The sequence below is a fragment of the Phyllostomus discolor genome, chromosome 6, assembly GCF_004126475.2.
Source record: "Phyllostomus discolor isolate MPI-MPIP mPhyDis1 chromosome 6, mPhyDis1.pri.v3, whole genome shotgun sequence".
In the NCBI taxonomy this organism is placed as follows: Eukaryota; Metazoa; Chordata; class Mammalia; order Chiroptera; family Phyllostomidae; genus Phyllostomus; species Phyllostomus discolor.
In genome coordinates this window covers 135276317-135293895 of record NC_040908.2, presented here as the reverse complement: position 1 = coordinate 135293895, position 17579 = coordinate 135276317, and the positions used below count along the sequence as shown (strand labels likewise).

Genomic DNA, 17579 nt, shown 5'->3' with positions numbered 1-17579 from the left:
TAGCCGCGTAATTTCTTTGACTTCAGAGCACGTTGTGGCCAGTGGATTTCTCTTCCCTCTGCTGAAGATCATACCCCTGAGACCTCTGGCAGGGTGAATGGGTCAGGCTGGCTCAGCATGGGCATGGTGTGACTTTGCACATGTGTCAGAGTGCCACGGTGGGCCTGGGCCCCCCGCCGTGACCTCACATGGGTCTCTCTCTTAAACGAACTTCTGTAGACATTTTGCCCAAGCCCACAGCCTCCACGAGGCCCTGGCGTGTCCACCATCTCCAAGCCCGTCATGGTCCACCAGGAGCCCAACTTCATCTACAGGCCAGCTGTGAAATCCGAGGTGCTGGTAAGCTGCCCAGGTCCCCTCCAGGGCGTCTCCAGAGGAGCAGACCAAGGCTGTCTCCCCTGGGTTCTGCCGGAAGGAGAGTGAGGAAGGACACAAACTCACACCAGGTGCCATCTCCTCACCTTCTCATTGGCCACAAGATGAACGAATCCACATGGCGATTCCTGTTCGTCACTTGCCCAAACAGACTTATCATGAGCCTACACATGTCAGGCTCTGCCGGGTCTCATTTAACCCCCACAGCAGTCCAGCAGATGGCACCTGCTGTGATCCCTGTTTCACACTTAAGGAACCTGAAGCTTGGGGAGGGTACGTCGAGGGCCCAAGGCAAAGCCAGGACTTTCTACTCGCTCCAGAGTCACTCAGACTCCAAAGCCCGAGCCCTTACCTGTGTTGTCATCCTCCTGAAACTTAGAGTGATTCCACTTGCTCAGGCCTCTGCCCCCAAGGTCCCCCAAGGCAGGGCGTGGCACGGACCACCCTCAGATGGGGAACCAGCCAAAGCCAATCCACCGCCTTTCTCCATTTCCTGTCTCACTCCCCGCTGGGACTGGGAGTGTGAGGTGTGGTCCTGGGCAGAAGGGAGGTCTGCCCACCCTCAGTCACCTGCAGCTGAGCGAGCCGGGACTCGTGCGCGCCCCGCACCAGGGGCCCCAGCCGCTGACTGGCCTCCCACCCTTGGCAAGGAGAGTCACGCCAGAATTCTAATTCTCCCTTCAAGGAAACCCTATCCAAATGTCAGTGCTGCGCAGCTCAGATACTTATATGGAGCCTCAGCTGTCTTGTCAGCTCCGCAAAGAGCCAAGTTCATGCTCCTGTGACAGTCTGCTGGGGCATCTGTGTCACATTCTCTGGCTAATGACGAGAGGAGGGGTGTGCTTGCCTAGAAAGGGGAGGCTGCCGTGTCTGGGGAGGTCGTGCGGGCCGAAACAGAAACCAGGCTGTGTCCGTCTGGGGAGGGATGCCGGTAGTTCAGCCCCAGGCTGGCAGGCCCAGGGCCTGGCACCAGGGGGCAGGCGAGATCGGTTAGTAACATCCAGCATGGAATTTTTCTTTTTCCTGGCAGCCACAGGAGATGTTGAAGAGGATGGTGGTTTATCAGACAGCGTTCAGACACGTAAAATGATACCCGCTGTGTGTCTGTGGCCCTCCCTGCCACCCTCTGTGCCTCCCACTTTGACTTCTCTCTCTGGGAGCGCTGGTTGGCTCTCAAGTGGCCCCAAGTGCCATCTGCCGAGAGCCTCGGGCCAGAGCTGTGTCCCCATGACCACAGCCAGGGTTTGGGGAGGGTCATGTATCAGGTGGGGATGTTGGGCTTGTTGGACCCCATGCTGGGCGTCTGGGGACTCAGCCCTTAGGCCGCTGGTTGGTCAAAGAGGAACAGGGCAGAGAGAACCCTCAGAGGGTCACAGAGATCAAGATGGAGCCTTGTTCCAGCCCTAGGTACCTGAGGTTTCTCCCTGCCTCTTTCCCAGTCTTGTCCCCTCAAGGCACAGCACAGCTTCAAACCAACCTCACCTGGTACTGAGTGGGGGGAGTGGTGGCCCAGGTCCTCCATCTGCCCAGGGTGTGTCTGTGCACAGGGCCGCAGAAGTCCTAGCTGGTCCATGAGTGGTGTCAGGCAGGCAGCCACTTATCGTCCCCATCTCCTTTCATCCACAGAACCAGCCATCAGGTTGGTTGAAAGAGACTCCCAGATGGAGGGAGATCCTGCAGCCAGCCTCCTCCCTGATAACCCACCCCCCAACTGCACACTAACATGACTACAGACGGGGAGCTAAGGAGAGGTGTCAGCTGCACAGTGAGACTCAGGGGTCTGTAGAGGAGGCTGCTGCCAGGCCAAGACCAGGCAGTGACGGGCGGGAGCTAACAGAAGGTGTGCTGCGCCAGGCACTGTTTCTAAAGACTGTATTAACTCATTCACACTTTATAACAACTTAGAAATTAAGTGCTAGTATCGCCCATCTTGCAGATGAGAAACAGAAGCAGAGACATTAGGAAACACATCTATGAGGCCACAGCTAGCGTCAGACCCCATATTCTAACCCAGGGGGTCAGGCTCCTAGATGCTGCACCATTCTGCTCTTCAAAGCACCGTGACTGTACAACAGACATTTAACACATTGTTTGCGGGTAGTTTTTATCGCGCGCTCTACCACCAGTCAACGTAAAATGTATAAATACGTTTCCTGCATACAATGTATTAAGGGCCATGTTGTTTGGGGCGCACACAGGTCTCAATGGGAGACAGATGGGAAGGTGAGAAGTCCGAGGACCCAGGCTGGGACTCCAGCTTTTGCTCCACTGCCCACTGACTGGGTCACCTTGGGCAGGAATGTCACCTCTCCGGGCCTCAGTTTCTCCATCTTTTGGATGAAGAGTTGGGCTCCCTCTCCAAGGGCGGACCAGCTATCATGGCTCATAAGTCTCTGATCTAAATTTACACAAGGCGTACCCCTGAGATGCATCTCAGTGCCCCAGCACTGTCGGGGCGGGGAAGGCTCTCAGGCCCTCAGCCAGCACTGCTGGGTGTGCGGCAGGGACAGCCAGGGGCGGGCAGGGCCCTCGGTGAGAGAGCACTGACTCCACATCCTGCCTAGTAAGCTCTCTTGCCCATGGATTTGCTGTGTCCATTCTATCTGCGGCCCTGACACCCATAGACCAGCCTGGGGGGTCTCCCTGGCTTTTGGGGGTTGAGCCAGGGTGACGAAGACGAGTGAGGAAGGAGGACAGACAGATGCCCAGGGATCCATCTGCTGATGTTTGACCCTGGTGTCATGCCCGGAGCTCGGCTACTACACGTGCCCTCCCCACGGTGCTGACCGCAGGCCCCAGGGGACACTTATTGTGGCCTAGCGAACTGAGTGCCGGGGTTGGCCTCACTCAGTCTGGCCAGGCCACTCCTTTGCTGCCACCTTCCTGTGGGGACTCACGGAGGCTTTGCTGCTCTCAAGCTACATGTGCCTGGCCCCTCAGCCTGTGGTCCCTGGGCCTCTGCTCTCTGTGTGACTCCTGGGAAAGTTCTGGCCCTCCCCCTCTCCCTTCTCACCACCTTGTTTCTACATGTGGGGGGTACTGTCGCCACAGCCCCCACCAAGCCGGGTCCTCTGAGCTGCAAGTCCTCTCTCCTCCTCCCCTGGTGAAGGCTCTGGGGAGGCCGCCAGTCTTTCTGGATGAGATTTATATTAAGAACGACATTGGACATGGGCAAGCACAGGCTTCCCGCTTTTCCTCTGGGTGCCTGACCTCCCTTTGCTCCCTGCCCGCCATCGTCTTGTGGCCGATTCCCAGGAAGAGCGGTCTCTTGAGCATTGCTGGTCCTTCTTTGGGATCAGAGCCCTGGGTGGAGGAAAGCTGGACTTCTTCCCCCAGAGCCTGGACCTGGCCTCGCAGGGCACTTGGAGGAACTGTGGTAGGGTCCAAAGGATTGATGTCAGCTGGTGCCCCTGCTGCCCGAGATGCTCACCCAGCTGGGACAGTGCGCGGTCCAGAGCCTGGGTTCCCCCAGCGCTTCCCACAGCTTTCTGCTTCTCCCTGGGCAGGGGCGCTCTGGCTGCTGGGGCTGCCAGCCTCCTCTCTGCATTCCCCGTCCAGGCCACACCTGACCCCTCCCTCTCTCCCCTCCCTACCTTTGAGCCACCCACCATTGTCTTCCTCTGCCCCAAGCTTGGTTCCTGCGGTGACCCTCAGGGGCCTCTGATCTGTTGCCCTAACACTCTCCTTCTCTTCCAGGATTTCCGGAAATATGAGGAGGGCTTTGACCCCTACTCCATGGTGAGAGAGAACTCTCCTGCCCCAGGGGGCCACCCCACGCGCAGGGGCTGAGGGTTATAAAACATTTTGGGTGGTGGTACATCCTGGGCCCTGGGGGTCCCGGGGATGAGGTGGGGCATGTGAGGGGCCCCAAGGAGGCCTCCACTGCCCCTTCCAGTGAAGGATCCTTTCAAAGGGCATCCCAGTGTGATTGGGGGTGGAGGGAGGGGTGTTTTATAACAAGGTACACTTACTGAGCACCAACCACATGCCAGGTACTGTGCTGTGTGTTGACAAGGCATGCCCTCACCGGTCTCACAATACACCCAGGAAGAATGGGTCTGGGATTTGTGGGTGTGCCCTTGTGTCCCCCATGGGGCCTGGGCCCCCCATTTGAAGACTGATGGCACTGGGGTTGGGAAAGTTCCCCTTGTCCGTGTCCTCTGTGGGGCCCAGTGTCCCAAGGTGCCTGGCTTCCCCTCCTGCCTCCGTCCCACCCTCATCCTTCAGGCCGACTCAAAATGCCCCCACTGCCTCTCCCTCCAGTTCACCCCAGAGCAGATCCTAGGGAAGGATGTCCGGCTCCTGCGCATTAAGAAGGTACCCGGGCCCTTGAAGGTTGGGTAGCTGCCCCCTCTCTGCTCCTGTCCCCTCCCATCTTGGTCCCCTACGTCTCCTACTCTGAAGAGATTCCTAGGTAACCCCCAGATCCTGACTATTTTCCTCTCTCCCTCGGAAGATGCCCCTTCCTGTGGTGAGACCCCACGCCCAGGCCCTCTCTTTCTCCCTGATGGCCCTGCCATCGGCCCCGTGGCTCCTCCTGTCCTCTGTGTGGCCCTGTCGAGAGGCTCAGTGGCGCCCAGGTGCCCACAGGCCGATGTCTGCTTGGCTCGCTGAGGCCTGTTTGCCTGTAACCAGGAGGGAGCCTTGGACCTGGCCTTGGAAGGCGGTGTGGACTCCCCGATCGGCAAGGTGGTCGTCTCGGCTGTTTATGAGGGCGGAGCCGCTGAGCGGCATGGTGAGTGGGAGCAGCCCTGTCCCAGTCTGGGGACGGCATGGTGGTTACACAGGGCTCTGCAGGAAAGCCAACAGCTGCGCGCTTGGAGTGGGTTGCTCAAGAATGCCCCTCCAGCTCATCCATCCACCCAGTCCCACATGTCGCCTGTGGGTGCACAATGGTGCCAGGCCTGTTGGTACACAGCCAAACCAGATGCCCCCCTGCCCTCCAGTGGCCCCCATCTAGCGGTGAAAACAAGGACAGTGTGGTCTGCAGAGGGCTGGCAAAGGACTAGGGTGGGGGGTGGGGGAAGCTGTGGGAACTCTGAGGGGCCCCCAACCCACCAAGGGAAAGAGGGCCCCTGGGAAGGCTCCTACCTAGAAGGGTGATGCCTAAGCTGAGCCTTAAAAGATAAGTCAGTGTTACCCCCCGTGACAGTGGGGAAGAGCTTTCCGGGAAGTAGGGACAGCACATGCCAGGGCAGGAGACAAGCCATCAGAACCTGACCCATCCTTCTGATAACGATAAGAGCCAACAGTGGGCCAGATGCTGTTCGGGGCACCTGGCACTCCACCTTGTGTCTCAGCCACTTGTGTATATCAACTCCTTTAATCTTTACAACAGCCGAATGAGGTACTGTTATTCTCATTTTACAGCTTAGGAAACTGAGGCATGAGGAGGTTTAAGTACTTGTTCCAGAGCCAACAGCAGCTTGGTCATGTGGCTTCACTGTCCAGCACAAGGGCCACCTCTGCCTTCCGCAGCCCGGCCCCCTCCCAGAGAGGCAGGACGCCCCCTCCCAGCCTGCATCAGTCTGTGGCACGGTCTTCTTGCTTTGCCTTTATCCTTCGTCCATGAAAACACCCTCATGCTGATGAGGGAAGCCTTAGCAGCCTCCAGCCCAGGCCCACGCTGCAAACTATCAACCCACTCACCTGTCAGACAGCATCTGACACCTCACCACTGGTGATTTCTTCTCCCAAGTCCAGCAGGCTTTTCAGTCCTCCCAGGTCTTTGTGGAGGTGTATGGGTGTCCTCAAAGGAGGAGGCCCGGGCCCCTGGCCTTTCTGGGCCAGTGCAGGGAGTCCTTTCATCAGACCCCTCCTGGGCAGTCTAGGCCGGAGTCAGACTCTGTCCCAAGCCCAAGGTGGCAGAATGGAGGGTGGGCGAGGGCATGAGGGAGGGAGAAGTGGCGTGACAGGAAAGTCATCCGGCCTCTGGCAGCCAGGCTTCTGTGGGGTCCTGTGGGGTACCGAGGACTTGCCCAGGACAGGGGCTGCTCAGCTAGGGAGCTGCCGTGGCCCCCCACGGCCTGCCCTGCCCACACCCTCCTCCTCTGTGTTATTTCTGTGCCAGCTGGGGGGTGGGTTGATGCTCGGCCAAGGGAGCCCCCCGTCTGCCATGTCCAGCAGGGAAAGAGGGCCAGGATGGCTGGCTGACTTTTCCTGGCCCTCCCCCACCATACAAAGCCTGAGCCCAGCCAGCACCTTATTGGCCCTTCGGCCCCACCGTGAGTTTGTACAAAATGAGACGGTGGAAGTGCCCCCTCCCCAGGCGCACTGTACTGTACACAGGGAACTGCTGTGCACGCTTCGGTCCCGCACTGCTCCGGACAGGCAAGCAGCTGGGAGAAGTTGCCCCAGGAGCGCAGGTGTTTAGGCCGCCACCTTCAGCAGCACACGCCCCATTTGAGGGGCCTTCATGCCCGCCAGGCTGCTTCTGGGTGATCTGATTCAACTAAGCCGGAGAGCGTTCTGAGAACACTGGGACTGGGGTGGGGGGAATGTTTCCGAGCTGAAGATGTGCAGGAAACCAATCACGAGCTCCCCACTGTGTGGAGAGCCACGTACATACTAGCACAGTCTTTGTTCTGACAAGTCCTGCAGGGAATGACTATTTAGCTTAGAACTCGGCTTTGCCCGCATTTATTAGATCCCAGGCCATCTCACCCACGAACATCTCCAACCATCATTCATTAGTTCAGGAAGTAGCTGCTGAACTCCTATTTTGTGCTGGGGATGTTGAGCTAAAAGGATCCTCCCTGTCCTCTCGTCATGGCTTGTGACCATCAGTCCACAGACATATGATTACAAATTGTGAAATGTGCTCTACAGGAAAAGACCAGGATACTGTGAGAGAATAAAAAGAGAAATCTGCTTCACAGCAAGTGGGGGGGGGGTTTGGTATGTAGAGAAGACATCTTCAGGGAGGAGATGTTACATCTCAGATGCAGATGAGAAGAAAGAGAGAGGGGACAAGTGTCCCGGGGGGTACAGCATGTGAGGCAGGAAAGAGCTCGACCTGCTCAAGGGCCTGAAGCAGACCAGCAGGTCTGGAGCCCAGAGAGGACGGCTCACAGAACTAGCTCCTGTTTCTAGTGGCCTCTCCAGGAATGCAGGTCTGCCTCCCTCTGAAATAGCGGAGGCCCCTAGAAAGGGTTCACCTCTGCTGTCCCTAGTCTGCAGGACGGGGTGAGGGCGGGTGGATGGTGTGGGAATGAAGTGCCCATTGAGGAACCTGGTGGACTGTTGCCCCTTGTGCTTTCTGCACCCATGTGAGCCTTCGGAGCCCAGGACTCAGGCTCCTGCTGCAGCTCAACAGTGACCCAGTGGGCCAGGCGTGTGTCACTTAGGGCCCAGTTGCCAATCAGCCTCCCCTCCCTGCAGGCGGGATTGTGAAAGGAGATGAGGTCATGGCGATCAATGGCAAGATCGTGACAGACTACACCCTGGCTGAGGCCGAGGCCGCCCTGCAGAAGGCCTGGAATCACGGGGTAAGACTGGGCCCCCTCCCTGCCTCCCTCCCTTGCCTGCTGGCCTCTCAGCGTGGCCTCTGCAGCCAGGCCTTACAGTCGGGGTGCCCCCTCCCAGGGCTGGTATCCAGGGTCCCAGCAACTCTTGGGTGACACCCACACAACCTCCCTCCCCCGCCAGCCAGTGGTCTCAATCTGACAATGTGGGATTCAGAAAAATAAATGTCCGTTCCTCATCTTGAATCCAAAATGCAAATGGCACAGACTCCAGATGTCCAGTTGTGACAACCCACCCAGAAAAAAACTGACCGTCTTCTCTAAGTGCACAGTGACCAGGAATCAAGAGAGTGCTTGGGGCCATTAGAAAGCAGTAACGGAAGTGGAGGGTCCACAGTGGAGGAGGGGCTGCTGGTAGTCTGTTCTCTGCCCATGAGATGGATACCCCCCTGGGTCAGGGCCACCACACGAGATCTCCCAGGCTGTGTGCACTGCACAATCTGAGGGGGTGCCCTCCTACCGACACGGCGTGAATGGGGCCCACTCATGTTGTGCAATGCACAACCTATGCAACTGTATGCAGGCGGCCGAGCCTGAGGTATTAAGTTCAGAGCCGAGGAAGCTGACCAGATGGGACTGGGACCCACATTCAGGGCTGTGGACAAGAGAAGACTTACGGGTAACACGATGACTGTCTTTGATTATCTGAAGGGCTGCCTTAGGGTAGAGGGAGCAGAAGTGTTCTTGGTGGTCCTTGAGAGCAGGACTGGATTGGATGAAGGGAGGTCCTGGGAAGAGATTTCAGGTCAATATTAAGAGCTACTACGCGGTAGAGAGGCTCAGTGATAGTGCACATACCTTTTATTGGGTATACCCAAGCCAAGGATGGATGGTGATGGATAAGCCAAGGATGGCAGTGATCCATTGAGAGGATAAATATACTAGGATCAGAAAGCTAGGCCTGAAGTTTTCTAATTGGCTGTGTACATCAGAAAGACCCAGGGACCTTGTTAAAAATAATGTTTCCCAGGACCTACCCCAGATTTCCAGGGGCCAAGTCCATGAGTCTAGAGTTTTAAGAAATTCCCCCTGTGATCCTGAGGCTGCTGCCTTGCCCTGGTCCACAGATAAGTATTTGGGAACTTAGTGTCATTCAGGGACCTGGCCACGCTGGCCTCTGTGGTTCTGAAACCTCAGAGACTGGAAGTTTCCCCAGATCATAGGATTGCACAGTGAGACCCATCCCACCAGGGGGTTCTCCAGCCCCACCAGGGTCTACCTTCCCATGGGAAGAGGTTCCAGCCAGCTGATGCTGGTCTCTGGTGCCCAGGAACAGGAATGGAGTGTCAGGGACACACGCCATCAATACCCGAGCATGCCCCAGAGTCACATACCTTCTTCCCGCAGGACTGGATCGACCTTGTTATTGCTGTCTCTCCCCTGAAGGAGTACGATGATGAGCTGTAAGTGTGTGTGGGAGCCTGGCCCACCACCTCCCCTGTCTTCTCACCCTCCAGAATCTTGGCTACCTTCTGCCAGCCCACTCCCAGCTTCTGTTCAGCCTGAAGGAATGGTCCAAGCACACAGCTTCTAGTAGTAATTGCTCCTCAAAAGCACCCAAGCTAGAGAAAAGCCTAGAACTAGGTCACTGTCCTGAAGCATTGTCAGAGCTGCCTCCAAGACTGTCTTGTCCAAATCCTTCTTTATATATGGAAAACTAAGGCCCAGAGAAGTTAAAGCCTCAGACCGAGTAAACAATGAGGTTGGTACAAAAGCCTCAGGACTTCTGATTCCCCACTCAGAACTTCATCCCTTGCACCATCACCAGCTAGCTTAAAGATTCCTGTCTTTTACTCTCTGCAAGGTCTGCTAGGTAGGTAACTGCATTTCCTCTTGCTGAGCCTCTAAGCTGCTAGGACCACAGGCTTTGGGCCCACTGGCAGGATAGCTTTGGCCCAATCTCTGTCTTTCTCTGTGATTCCCTGTCTGTTTCTCTCTGTTTCACCCCTGTCTCTGTATCTGTGTGGGTTCCTGTCTCATTCTCTCTGTCTCCCTGTCACTCTCTACTCCTTCCTCTCCTCAAGCCTTCTTAGCAATCTCTCTCCCATCTGCATCTCTCTTTCCCCTGCATCCTTCTTCCCTTCATCTCCCTCCCTCTTCTTTCTTGCCCTCTCCTTTGTTTGCATCTCTCTGGCTCTGCGTCTCTGCATCCATTTTTACTCTCTGTCTTTGTCTGTCTCCATCTTTGTCTCTCTCTGCCTCTGTGGTATCCAACCTCCATCCTCATCTCACCATATCACCTCCCTACCCCTCTGCTTGCCAGGTGTGGCTGTACCTGCTAGCTCCCCATGCGCAGCAGAGGCTGAGTTCTATGCACATCTTGGAAAAATCAAGGTCTTGTAGCAACTAATTCTAGAACTCAGGGCCTAGGCAGGAGCCAAGTGAAGGGAGCAGCCTGGTGGAGCTCTGCCTGGGAATAACTGAGCCCTGTTTTGTGTTTCCTGCTCTGCTCTGTGTATGTAGCTCTTCTCTTCCCTCCTCTGCAGCCGAAAGCCCCCAGCCGGTCCGAAAGCTCCTTGAAGACCGTGCTCCCGTGCTTAGGCACGGGTTCTTCCTGCAGCTGGAGCCTGGCAGCCCCCCATGGTGAATAGGCAGGCGGGCTGTAGGGCCCCGTCTGTCCATGCTGAGTGTAGTGGCCGTCTGCTGCCCATGCTGTCGGCAGGTTCTTTGGACTGGTGTCTGGAGGGGTGCATGTCTCTGAAGTGCCCCCCCGGGCCTGCTGCTGGCCGCACTGGGATTCTGTCAGACTCAAAGGCCCTCCCGCTCATGGGAGCTACTCAGAGCCCACTTTGTAGTGTGCTTGGGCCCTGGGCACCCTGACTCACCACAGCCTTTGGGACCTGCCCCAGGTCCCACACAGCACACTAATGAGCAGGATGGAGCTTCGAGCACCATTCTCTGCTGGGCACCAACAGTGCTTCCAACCAGGCAGGATGGGCTGGGAGAGCCCAAAGGAAGCACAACCTGGGTTTCCCCTTCCCTGGGGGCGCTGCCTCCTGGGAGCCCTGCCCCATCATGCCCCATGCTTGGACAGAGTCGGGGCAATTAAGAGGCACTTAAGGCTGGTCCAAAGAACCAGGGTTGGCCTATTGAGGTTGTTCATGTCCTGTTGTGACCTGTCGTGGCCTGAGCCCTGCTCAGACCAAACTGTGCTCTGTGCCTTCTCTCTCCCTTGGCTCCAGATTCTTATCTGTGGGACACTGTGGAGCTCAGCTTTGGGGTGTTTCCCACCCTGTGACAGGGCTGTGCTCGTGGACAGAGTTGGCAGGGGCCTGTGAAACTGGTGTTGGGTGTGGCCTAAAGCCCACAGCTGGCAGCATCTAGGGCAGACCCACGCTTGGACTTCCTGACTTTTCCATCACAAGTTCCTCAAAACATAAGGGCCCCATGCTTCCAAGACAGTAGGCCTATTATGCTGCGGTTTCTGGGATGGCCTCAGTGGCCCTATGTTTTCTGTCACTTGTCATCTGCTCTTGGTGAGGGACCCAGTCCCTCTGCCTCCTGGTCTCCCCCCGACCTCATCCCAGGTATTACTTCTGCTTTCTCCCTGGCCTCCTGTGTGCTGTGGCTATGGCTGGTGTGTAGCTGCCAGGGGCCTGCACCAAGGGGGCTGCCAGAGGTTGGCAGGGCCTTGTACCCCCCAGGGGACTCCCTCTGGTCAGGCCTTTCCCTGTGCTGAGTGTGCACCCACAAGGACTGCACCCTCCTGGTCTGTTTCATCTTTCCCACAGGACCTTCTTCTGAAGTCCAGAAGGAGAAACCAAATTCACCCCTAGAAGCCAGTGAGCTCTGGACCCACCTTCCAAACACAAAGCCTGGAACCAGCCTTGAGAGACGCCAACCTGCAGGCACCCTGGAAGCAGCCAGTGCCCAGAGGTTTCAGACTGTCTTTGGCCCCAAAGAAGCACTGCATAAGGAGCACCTCGGGCCATGCCTCTGAGCAAGAGGGCAGCCAACCGTTCTGCAAAGGGCCCCCGGGAACCAACCTCTCATGTCTTCTCTCTGGCCCTGTGAATTTGGTTTCTCCCAGCCCTGGGAGATTCCTCCCTTGAAATCTAGTAGGGCCTGCCTCTTAGGTCTCTCTCTCTCCACCCCTCTCTTCTCGCTCCTCCTGCTGCTCCTGCTAAGATGGTTGCCATGAACTTTACTCTGAACTCATTAATAAAATAAACATTTCAATTCCAGCTTTCAAGGGGGAGTGTGAATTTGGGCGGCAGATTCAAGACTGTCAAATAAAAAAACCGTAAGATTTTGGCACCTATTCAAGAGTGAGAAACAGAACCCAGTGCTGATATTGGGGCCTGACACAAAGGTATCTTTGTGAAGGTATTTCCATGAGATACCAGTATAGGTATCTCATGGAAATCCAAGCCAAAGAGACAAGGTGTCTTCAGGCCTCTTTAGAATTGGAAGTGGAAAGTGGTTCTGGTTTACAGTATCTCTTTTTAAGCCCCCTGTCTCTGCCCCCAGCCTCTTCTGCCTCCCCAGGGCTCAGCCTGAACATGGCCATCATAATCTCTGCCTAACTCTAGACAACCTTTCAGCTGTAGTTCCATCATCACCACATGGCTCAGTTTCCAAGTCCAGATTCCCAAGGCAGAATCTGATTGGGCCAACTCACCCAAGTGGGCAGCCTTGGGGTCAGACCATTCCCAGGTCCAATCAGCTGCAGCTAAGAGGTAGGGTCACGTCTCTCCCAACATGGCTGCCGAGGCAGTAGGGACTGTGGTCAGCAAGTCATGATCAATGGGAGGGGGAGCAGAGACAGAAAGAGAGGTAGATCTGCTGGACTTTCTGATCTCATTGGCCACAAAGCCACAATGACCTCCTGATAACTGGCTCCCAGACAGCACCAAGCTGAGAAATTCTCTGTGTTTTCTTATCTAGCTCCTAACTTGGCTCTGGAGACAATTCCTAAATGAAGGTACAAGGAGGGAGCTCATATTGGCTACCACCTACGGTGTGCTAGTCATGGGCCAGACCCGGTGTCCACCGTCTCAAACTGCAGGGACTGGGATTGGTGCATGGCCCCCAAGGAGCCTCGTGATAACAGCCAATGCTTAGATAGTGCTGACTACATGCCAGGTACTGTTCTAAGCACTAAGCGCATCTGCCCCCTCAACAACTCTACAAGGCAGGCACTACTATCATCACCAACCCCATTTTATCAAGAGAAGATTGAGGTACAAAGAGTTTAAGTGACTTTCACTAGGTCACATGTGAGAAGGTAGCAGAGCTGGCATTTGAAGCCCAGCCACCCCGGCTCCAGAGACCACACTTTTCCCCACTATGTGCTGGAGAGAGAGGGCCAGGCCGCCCTCGTCAGAATGCCTCAGGTTCCAGACCTTCGGCAGAACGATTCTCCCCACAACTGAAGAACAGCTGATGTTCACTTCTGCTGTTCAGGGCTGGTTACCTCCTCTTGCCACTGAGGTCTCCTGCCTCCTGCTTGTTGACGCCTGGAATCTCAGCATTTGAAGTTTATCTCCAGCTATTCTTAGTTCTTGGCACCTCAGAGGAAATGAGTTTATTGGGGCTTATCAGCACTTGCTGAGTGAGACAATAAAGTGGGCTTGAGTCCCTGCTTAGAGGAGGGGGCCAGGGCCAGTGTGCACTGGGCACGGTGGGCAGAAGAAATAGGGGAAGAGGGAGTGGGGAGGCTGGGGACGTGGTGACAGAAGCCCTGAGCCATGAGGTCACCTAGGGCCAGCAGGGTCTGCGGGCTGCAATGGGCTTCAGCTTCCTTTTTATGAGGCCTGACTCCCTCTTCACTATCATCAAGGAAATCAGTTCTCATGTATTTGAAAGTGATCACATGTTGAACCCGAAGGACACAGCTCTCCCTGGAGGACCTTTGCAAAAACCAGGTAAGAAGTGAATGTGTATAGAGGCGGGGCCTGAAGCAGCTCCTGACCTTCTGGGGAGCCATGAGGGGCACTGGGCCAGACCCAGGAAGCCACTGAGTGCCAAGACTGAGCATTCAGGACAAAAACCCATCCAGGCAAAGCACCGCCTGCGCGCCACCCGTCGGCTCCTACGAGCATGGCTGGCATCACCACTTTAATCCCAGCGCTCTCTCTAACCTGCCACACAGGGTGCCACGAACAAGTGGTCAGATTGGGCCCACGAGATGAGCCCAACTGGCAAGCCTGACTTGCCACCTTTGAATTGGACTCCCATCCTTGGGCATTCAGGAAAATTGAGGCCAAGTGGGGGTGACTTGTCTAGTGTCCCCCTAACTTGATGGCAGAGCTACCACTTCTTTGGCACTGTGGAAACCAAACCAAAAAAGGCTGGTTAATTCAAGGTGCCCTTTGACTTTGAACTTTCAGCATTTTAGTTACCTCATTGAACTTGCTTCCCACCTCTAGTCCTGGGTTTGCTGAGATAGCCTCTTACCTCTCACCTCTGTACCTGGAAGGAGGAGTGCAAGGGCTGGGTGTGCAGCCTCTGCACTTCAGAGACACCCCCTTTGGGCCTGTGCAAGGTTAGGAGGCTGGGTTTCACCCGATTCCAACCAAATTCCCAAGCCCACGATTTGGATAAAAATCTGTTTTCAAAGCTGAAAGCTCTTTTCTCTCCCTGTCCCTGTAGTGCCCCTTCCCAGGTCCCTGGGGCCCAGGCCGACCATGCTGTGTGAGAACTGGAGGATGCAGGCTCAGCCCCCTGGGAAAGGCAGGTGGGGGCTGATGCAGGGAGAGGGCAGAGGGCCAGAGGCCCTGCCACTGCTGTCCTCCTGGGGCCTGGAGGTGGCAGCCCAGGGCCCACCCTTTGACCCTGATGGGGAGGAGATTGCTACTGACCACTAGGTATTTACTGTGTGTCAAGCACTGTGCTGAGCCCTAAACACGCAGTGACGTTGAATCATTACAAGACATTACTAAGAGGTAGAGAATGATGTTACTTTCACCGAGCAAATGGAGGCACTGAGACTTAAGCAACATGACTGCAATAAACAGTAAGTAGAAGAGCCAGGATATGGACCCAGGCCAGTGGCTCCAAGCGTCCATGTCATTAACCACCATGCTTTGCTGCTTCCAGTAGAAGGGAAAGAAATGATGTGTGGAATATGATTTCAGGAGCAGCAGGGAAAGCCCCAGCTGTAAAATAACTCCTCTCTGCACCTCCCTTTTCTCTGCTTTATTGTGATCTTCACACTGAAGAACGAAGCAGCCAAAACCTGGCTCTCCTTAACGCTTCAAGGCCTCCCCTGCTGACCTCAGGACAGAGCCCAAACTCCTCAGCCTGGCGTGTAAAGTCCTCCGTTGCCTGGCTGCTCACAAGTGCTCCAGCTGGACCCTTGCCAATCACGTCTTTCACCTCAGCCACACTGAGCTCCGAGTCCCTGGACTTGCCATGTTCTGCTACTTTGCACATGTTTGTGTTCACTCTATCCTGTCCTTCACATGTCCACGTGAGCTTCTATGCATCCTTCAAGGCCAAGGTCCATTGTAGAAGGGAACCTGGCATGGAATGAAAGCTCAGCCATATGAGCTCCTGCTCCCTCCTGAGATGAACCCTTTGGGTTGATAGTGACAGAAACCCAATTCAAGATGACCACTGAAGTAAAAACTCCAGGGGTATCTGATGGCAAGTCTGCCTAGATCCAGGCTCACACAGTTGCGGGGCTTGGCATGTCCCAGCTCTGCAGGGCAGGCGAGCAGGTAGGGGACCCAAGGAAGAGCTAATATTGCGGCTCAAGTCTGGAGGCAACCTGGAGGCAGAAGTCCCTCTTCCTCAGGACATCAGTTTTTTCCTATTAAGTTCTTCAACTGATGGGATGAAACCCACCCACATTATAGAGGATAACCTTTACTCCCAGTCTAGTAGTTTAAATGTTAATTTCATAGACAAAATACCTTTGCAGCAACACCCAGACATGTTCGTCTGAGTAGCATGGCCTACCCAAGCTGATACATAAAATTACCCATCACACCCTCTCTTTGCTCTGCTCCGCTCTGGTTGGCCTCACTCTCATATAGGCTTTTCCTATGTGATGCTAAGATGGCCCTCCAGCATTCCAAACACATTCCACCAGGTAGTACATCCCCAGGGGGGGAATCACATCTGTATCCTAAGGGTTCCAGCTGAATCCTGAGAATTTACTCTGATTAGCTTGACTTAAGGATAAGGCCTTCTCCAATTGGCCAAACCTGAGTCACACATTCACCCATGTAGCCCCACCAGCATGCCATGGACTGAGAGAAGGGAAAAGAGTGGGTTCCAAAAGGAAAATTGGGGTGCTGTTACCGAGGAAGGGGAAATAGATCTTGGCAAACATGAAGCAGGGTCCACTAAGGACCTCAGTCCCCAAAAGTTCTGTTCCTCCCTAGTTTCCTTCTGTTCTTCCTGCTTCCTCTCCCTGTAACCTACTCTGGGAGGAGCCTGGGGCTCACGAGGCCAGGGGTCAATGCCCTTGGTGTGTGGAACCCTCACCAACTCTGGCTACGGCCAGCTGCTTGGCCACCACTAGGGGGACACAAAATGGGGAAACGAGGGGTCTGCTATGGCCACAGGACTCCCAGGGCTGAGACCAGGAGTCCCAACCTTGCTCCCCAAATATCCCGCGCAGTGAGAACTGAACTCTGCACTGGGCCATGCTACTTAGTCTCCATCTCCGTTTCCCCAACTATATAAGGGTATATGAATAGTACCTATTTCACAGAATGATGAGTGTCTAAAGGTATATAAGTACTTAGAAACAGTTTTTGGGTCTCAAGTGAATGTTAACATTTTTTTAAACTTCTGGGATAAGTGCTGTGGAAAGAGCAGATTGATTGAAGCCCATTTTACTTCTCAGGATGGAGCTTCCCAAAGAGGGGCTCTAAGGCAAAGAATTGTTCCCTACCCAGCCTCTGCACCCCCCAAACTTACAACTCCAGCAGCTGGGGGAGCTGTGTCTCCTTCCACATGCTGAGTGCAGACAGCCCTCCATCCACCTTCCCTTTCTGAGGAGTGGTTGTTCCCCCAGCAGGCCACCAGCTGAGTGCCTGTGTTAACATTCGTCTGTGTTAACTTTATCGTGAAGCGCATGCAAGGTATTCTACCTTACTGGGGTGACGCAATGAAAACCAGATGGAAAAATCTCCTGTGAGTGGTGAGATTCTCCATAGGGAAGAGATGGAAAACATTGGATTTTTTTCCATTTGAATACCAGGGAGAGACGGTTGTCCCTCTCTTCCCCAGAAAGGGGAGAAAAACAAACAAACAAACAAAAACCCTTGGCTTCTTTGAGAAGGGATGGGAAGGACTGCGGATCCTCACCCTGCACGTTTGGAATGTGCACGCCTAGGGAGACGGCGCTCTGGGCTTTAGGGCACCTCAGGGACTTCGTCCAGGAACCTGATCCTGGCTTTAACCCTTTGGCCTTCTTGGGGAGATGAGAGAAGTTTCATTATCCTTTTGAGAAGTTGTGGTAAAATACACATAACATAAAGTGTACCACCTTACTCTTTCTAAGCGCACGGTTCAGTACGGTCACGTTACTGTGCGGCCACCACCACCTGCATCTCCAGAACTCTTCCTCACGCAGAACTCGGGCTGTGCCCACCGAACACCAGTTCCCCAGCTCCTGGCAACCGCATTCCACTTCCTGTCTTTATGAATTTGACTACTCCATGCACCTCATGTAAGTGTAGTCATATCATATTTCTCTTTTTGTGGCTGTTCTTTCCCTTAGCG

The 17579-nt window shown here is 55.0% G+C and overlaps 1 protein-coding gene across 2 annotated transcripts in view; it reads left to right on the top strand.

Annotated features, from left to right (window-relative positions):
* Positions 1-12084, top strand: part of USH1C (USH1 protein network component harmonin) — a 46089-nt gene extending 34005 nt beyond the window's left edge. The window contains exons 19-27 of one of the 2 annotated variants that reach the window (XM_028516026.2): positions 220-339; positions 1406-1456; positions 4072-4113; positions 4639-4692; positions 5011-5110; positions 7756-7862; positions 8344-8346; positions 9246-9301; positions 10362-11617. In XM_028516026.2, the coding sequence (XP_028371827.1) occupies positions 220-339; positions 1406-1456; positions 4072-4113; positions 4639-4692; positions 5011-5110; positions 7756-7862; positions 8344-8346; positions 9246-9301; positions 10362-10485 (657 nt within the window). In that variant the 3' untranslated portion in view covers positions 10486-11617. The other variant, XM_036029105.1, reaches the window with a different exon arrangement.
* Positions 12085-17579: the final 5495 nt, after the last annotated feature.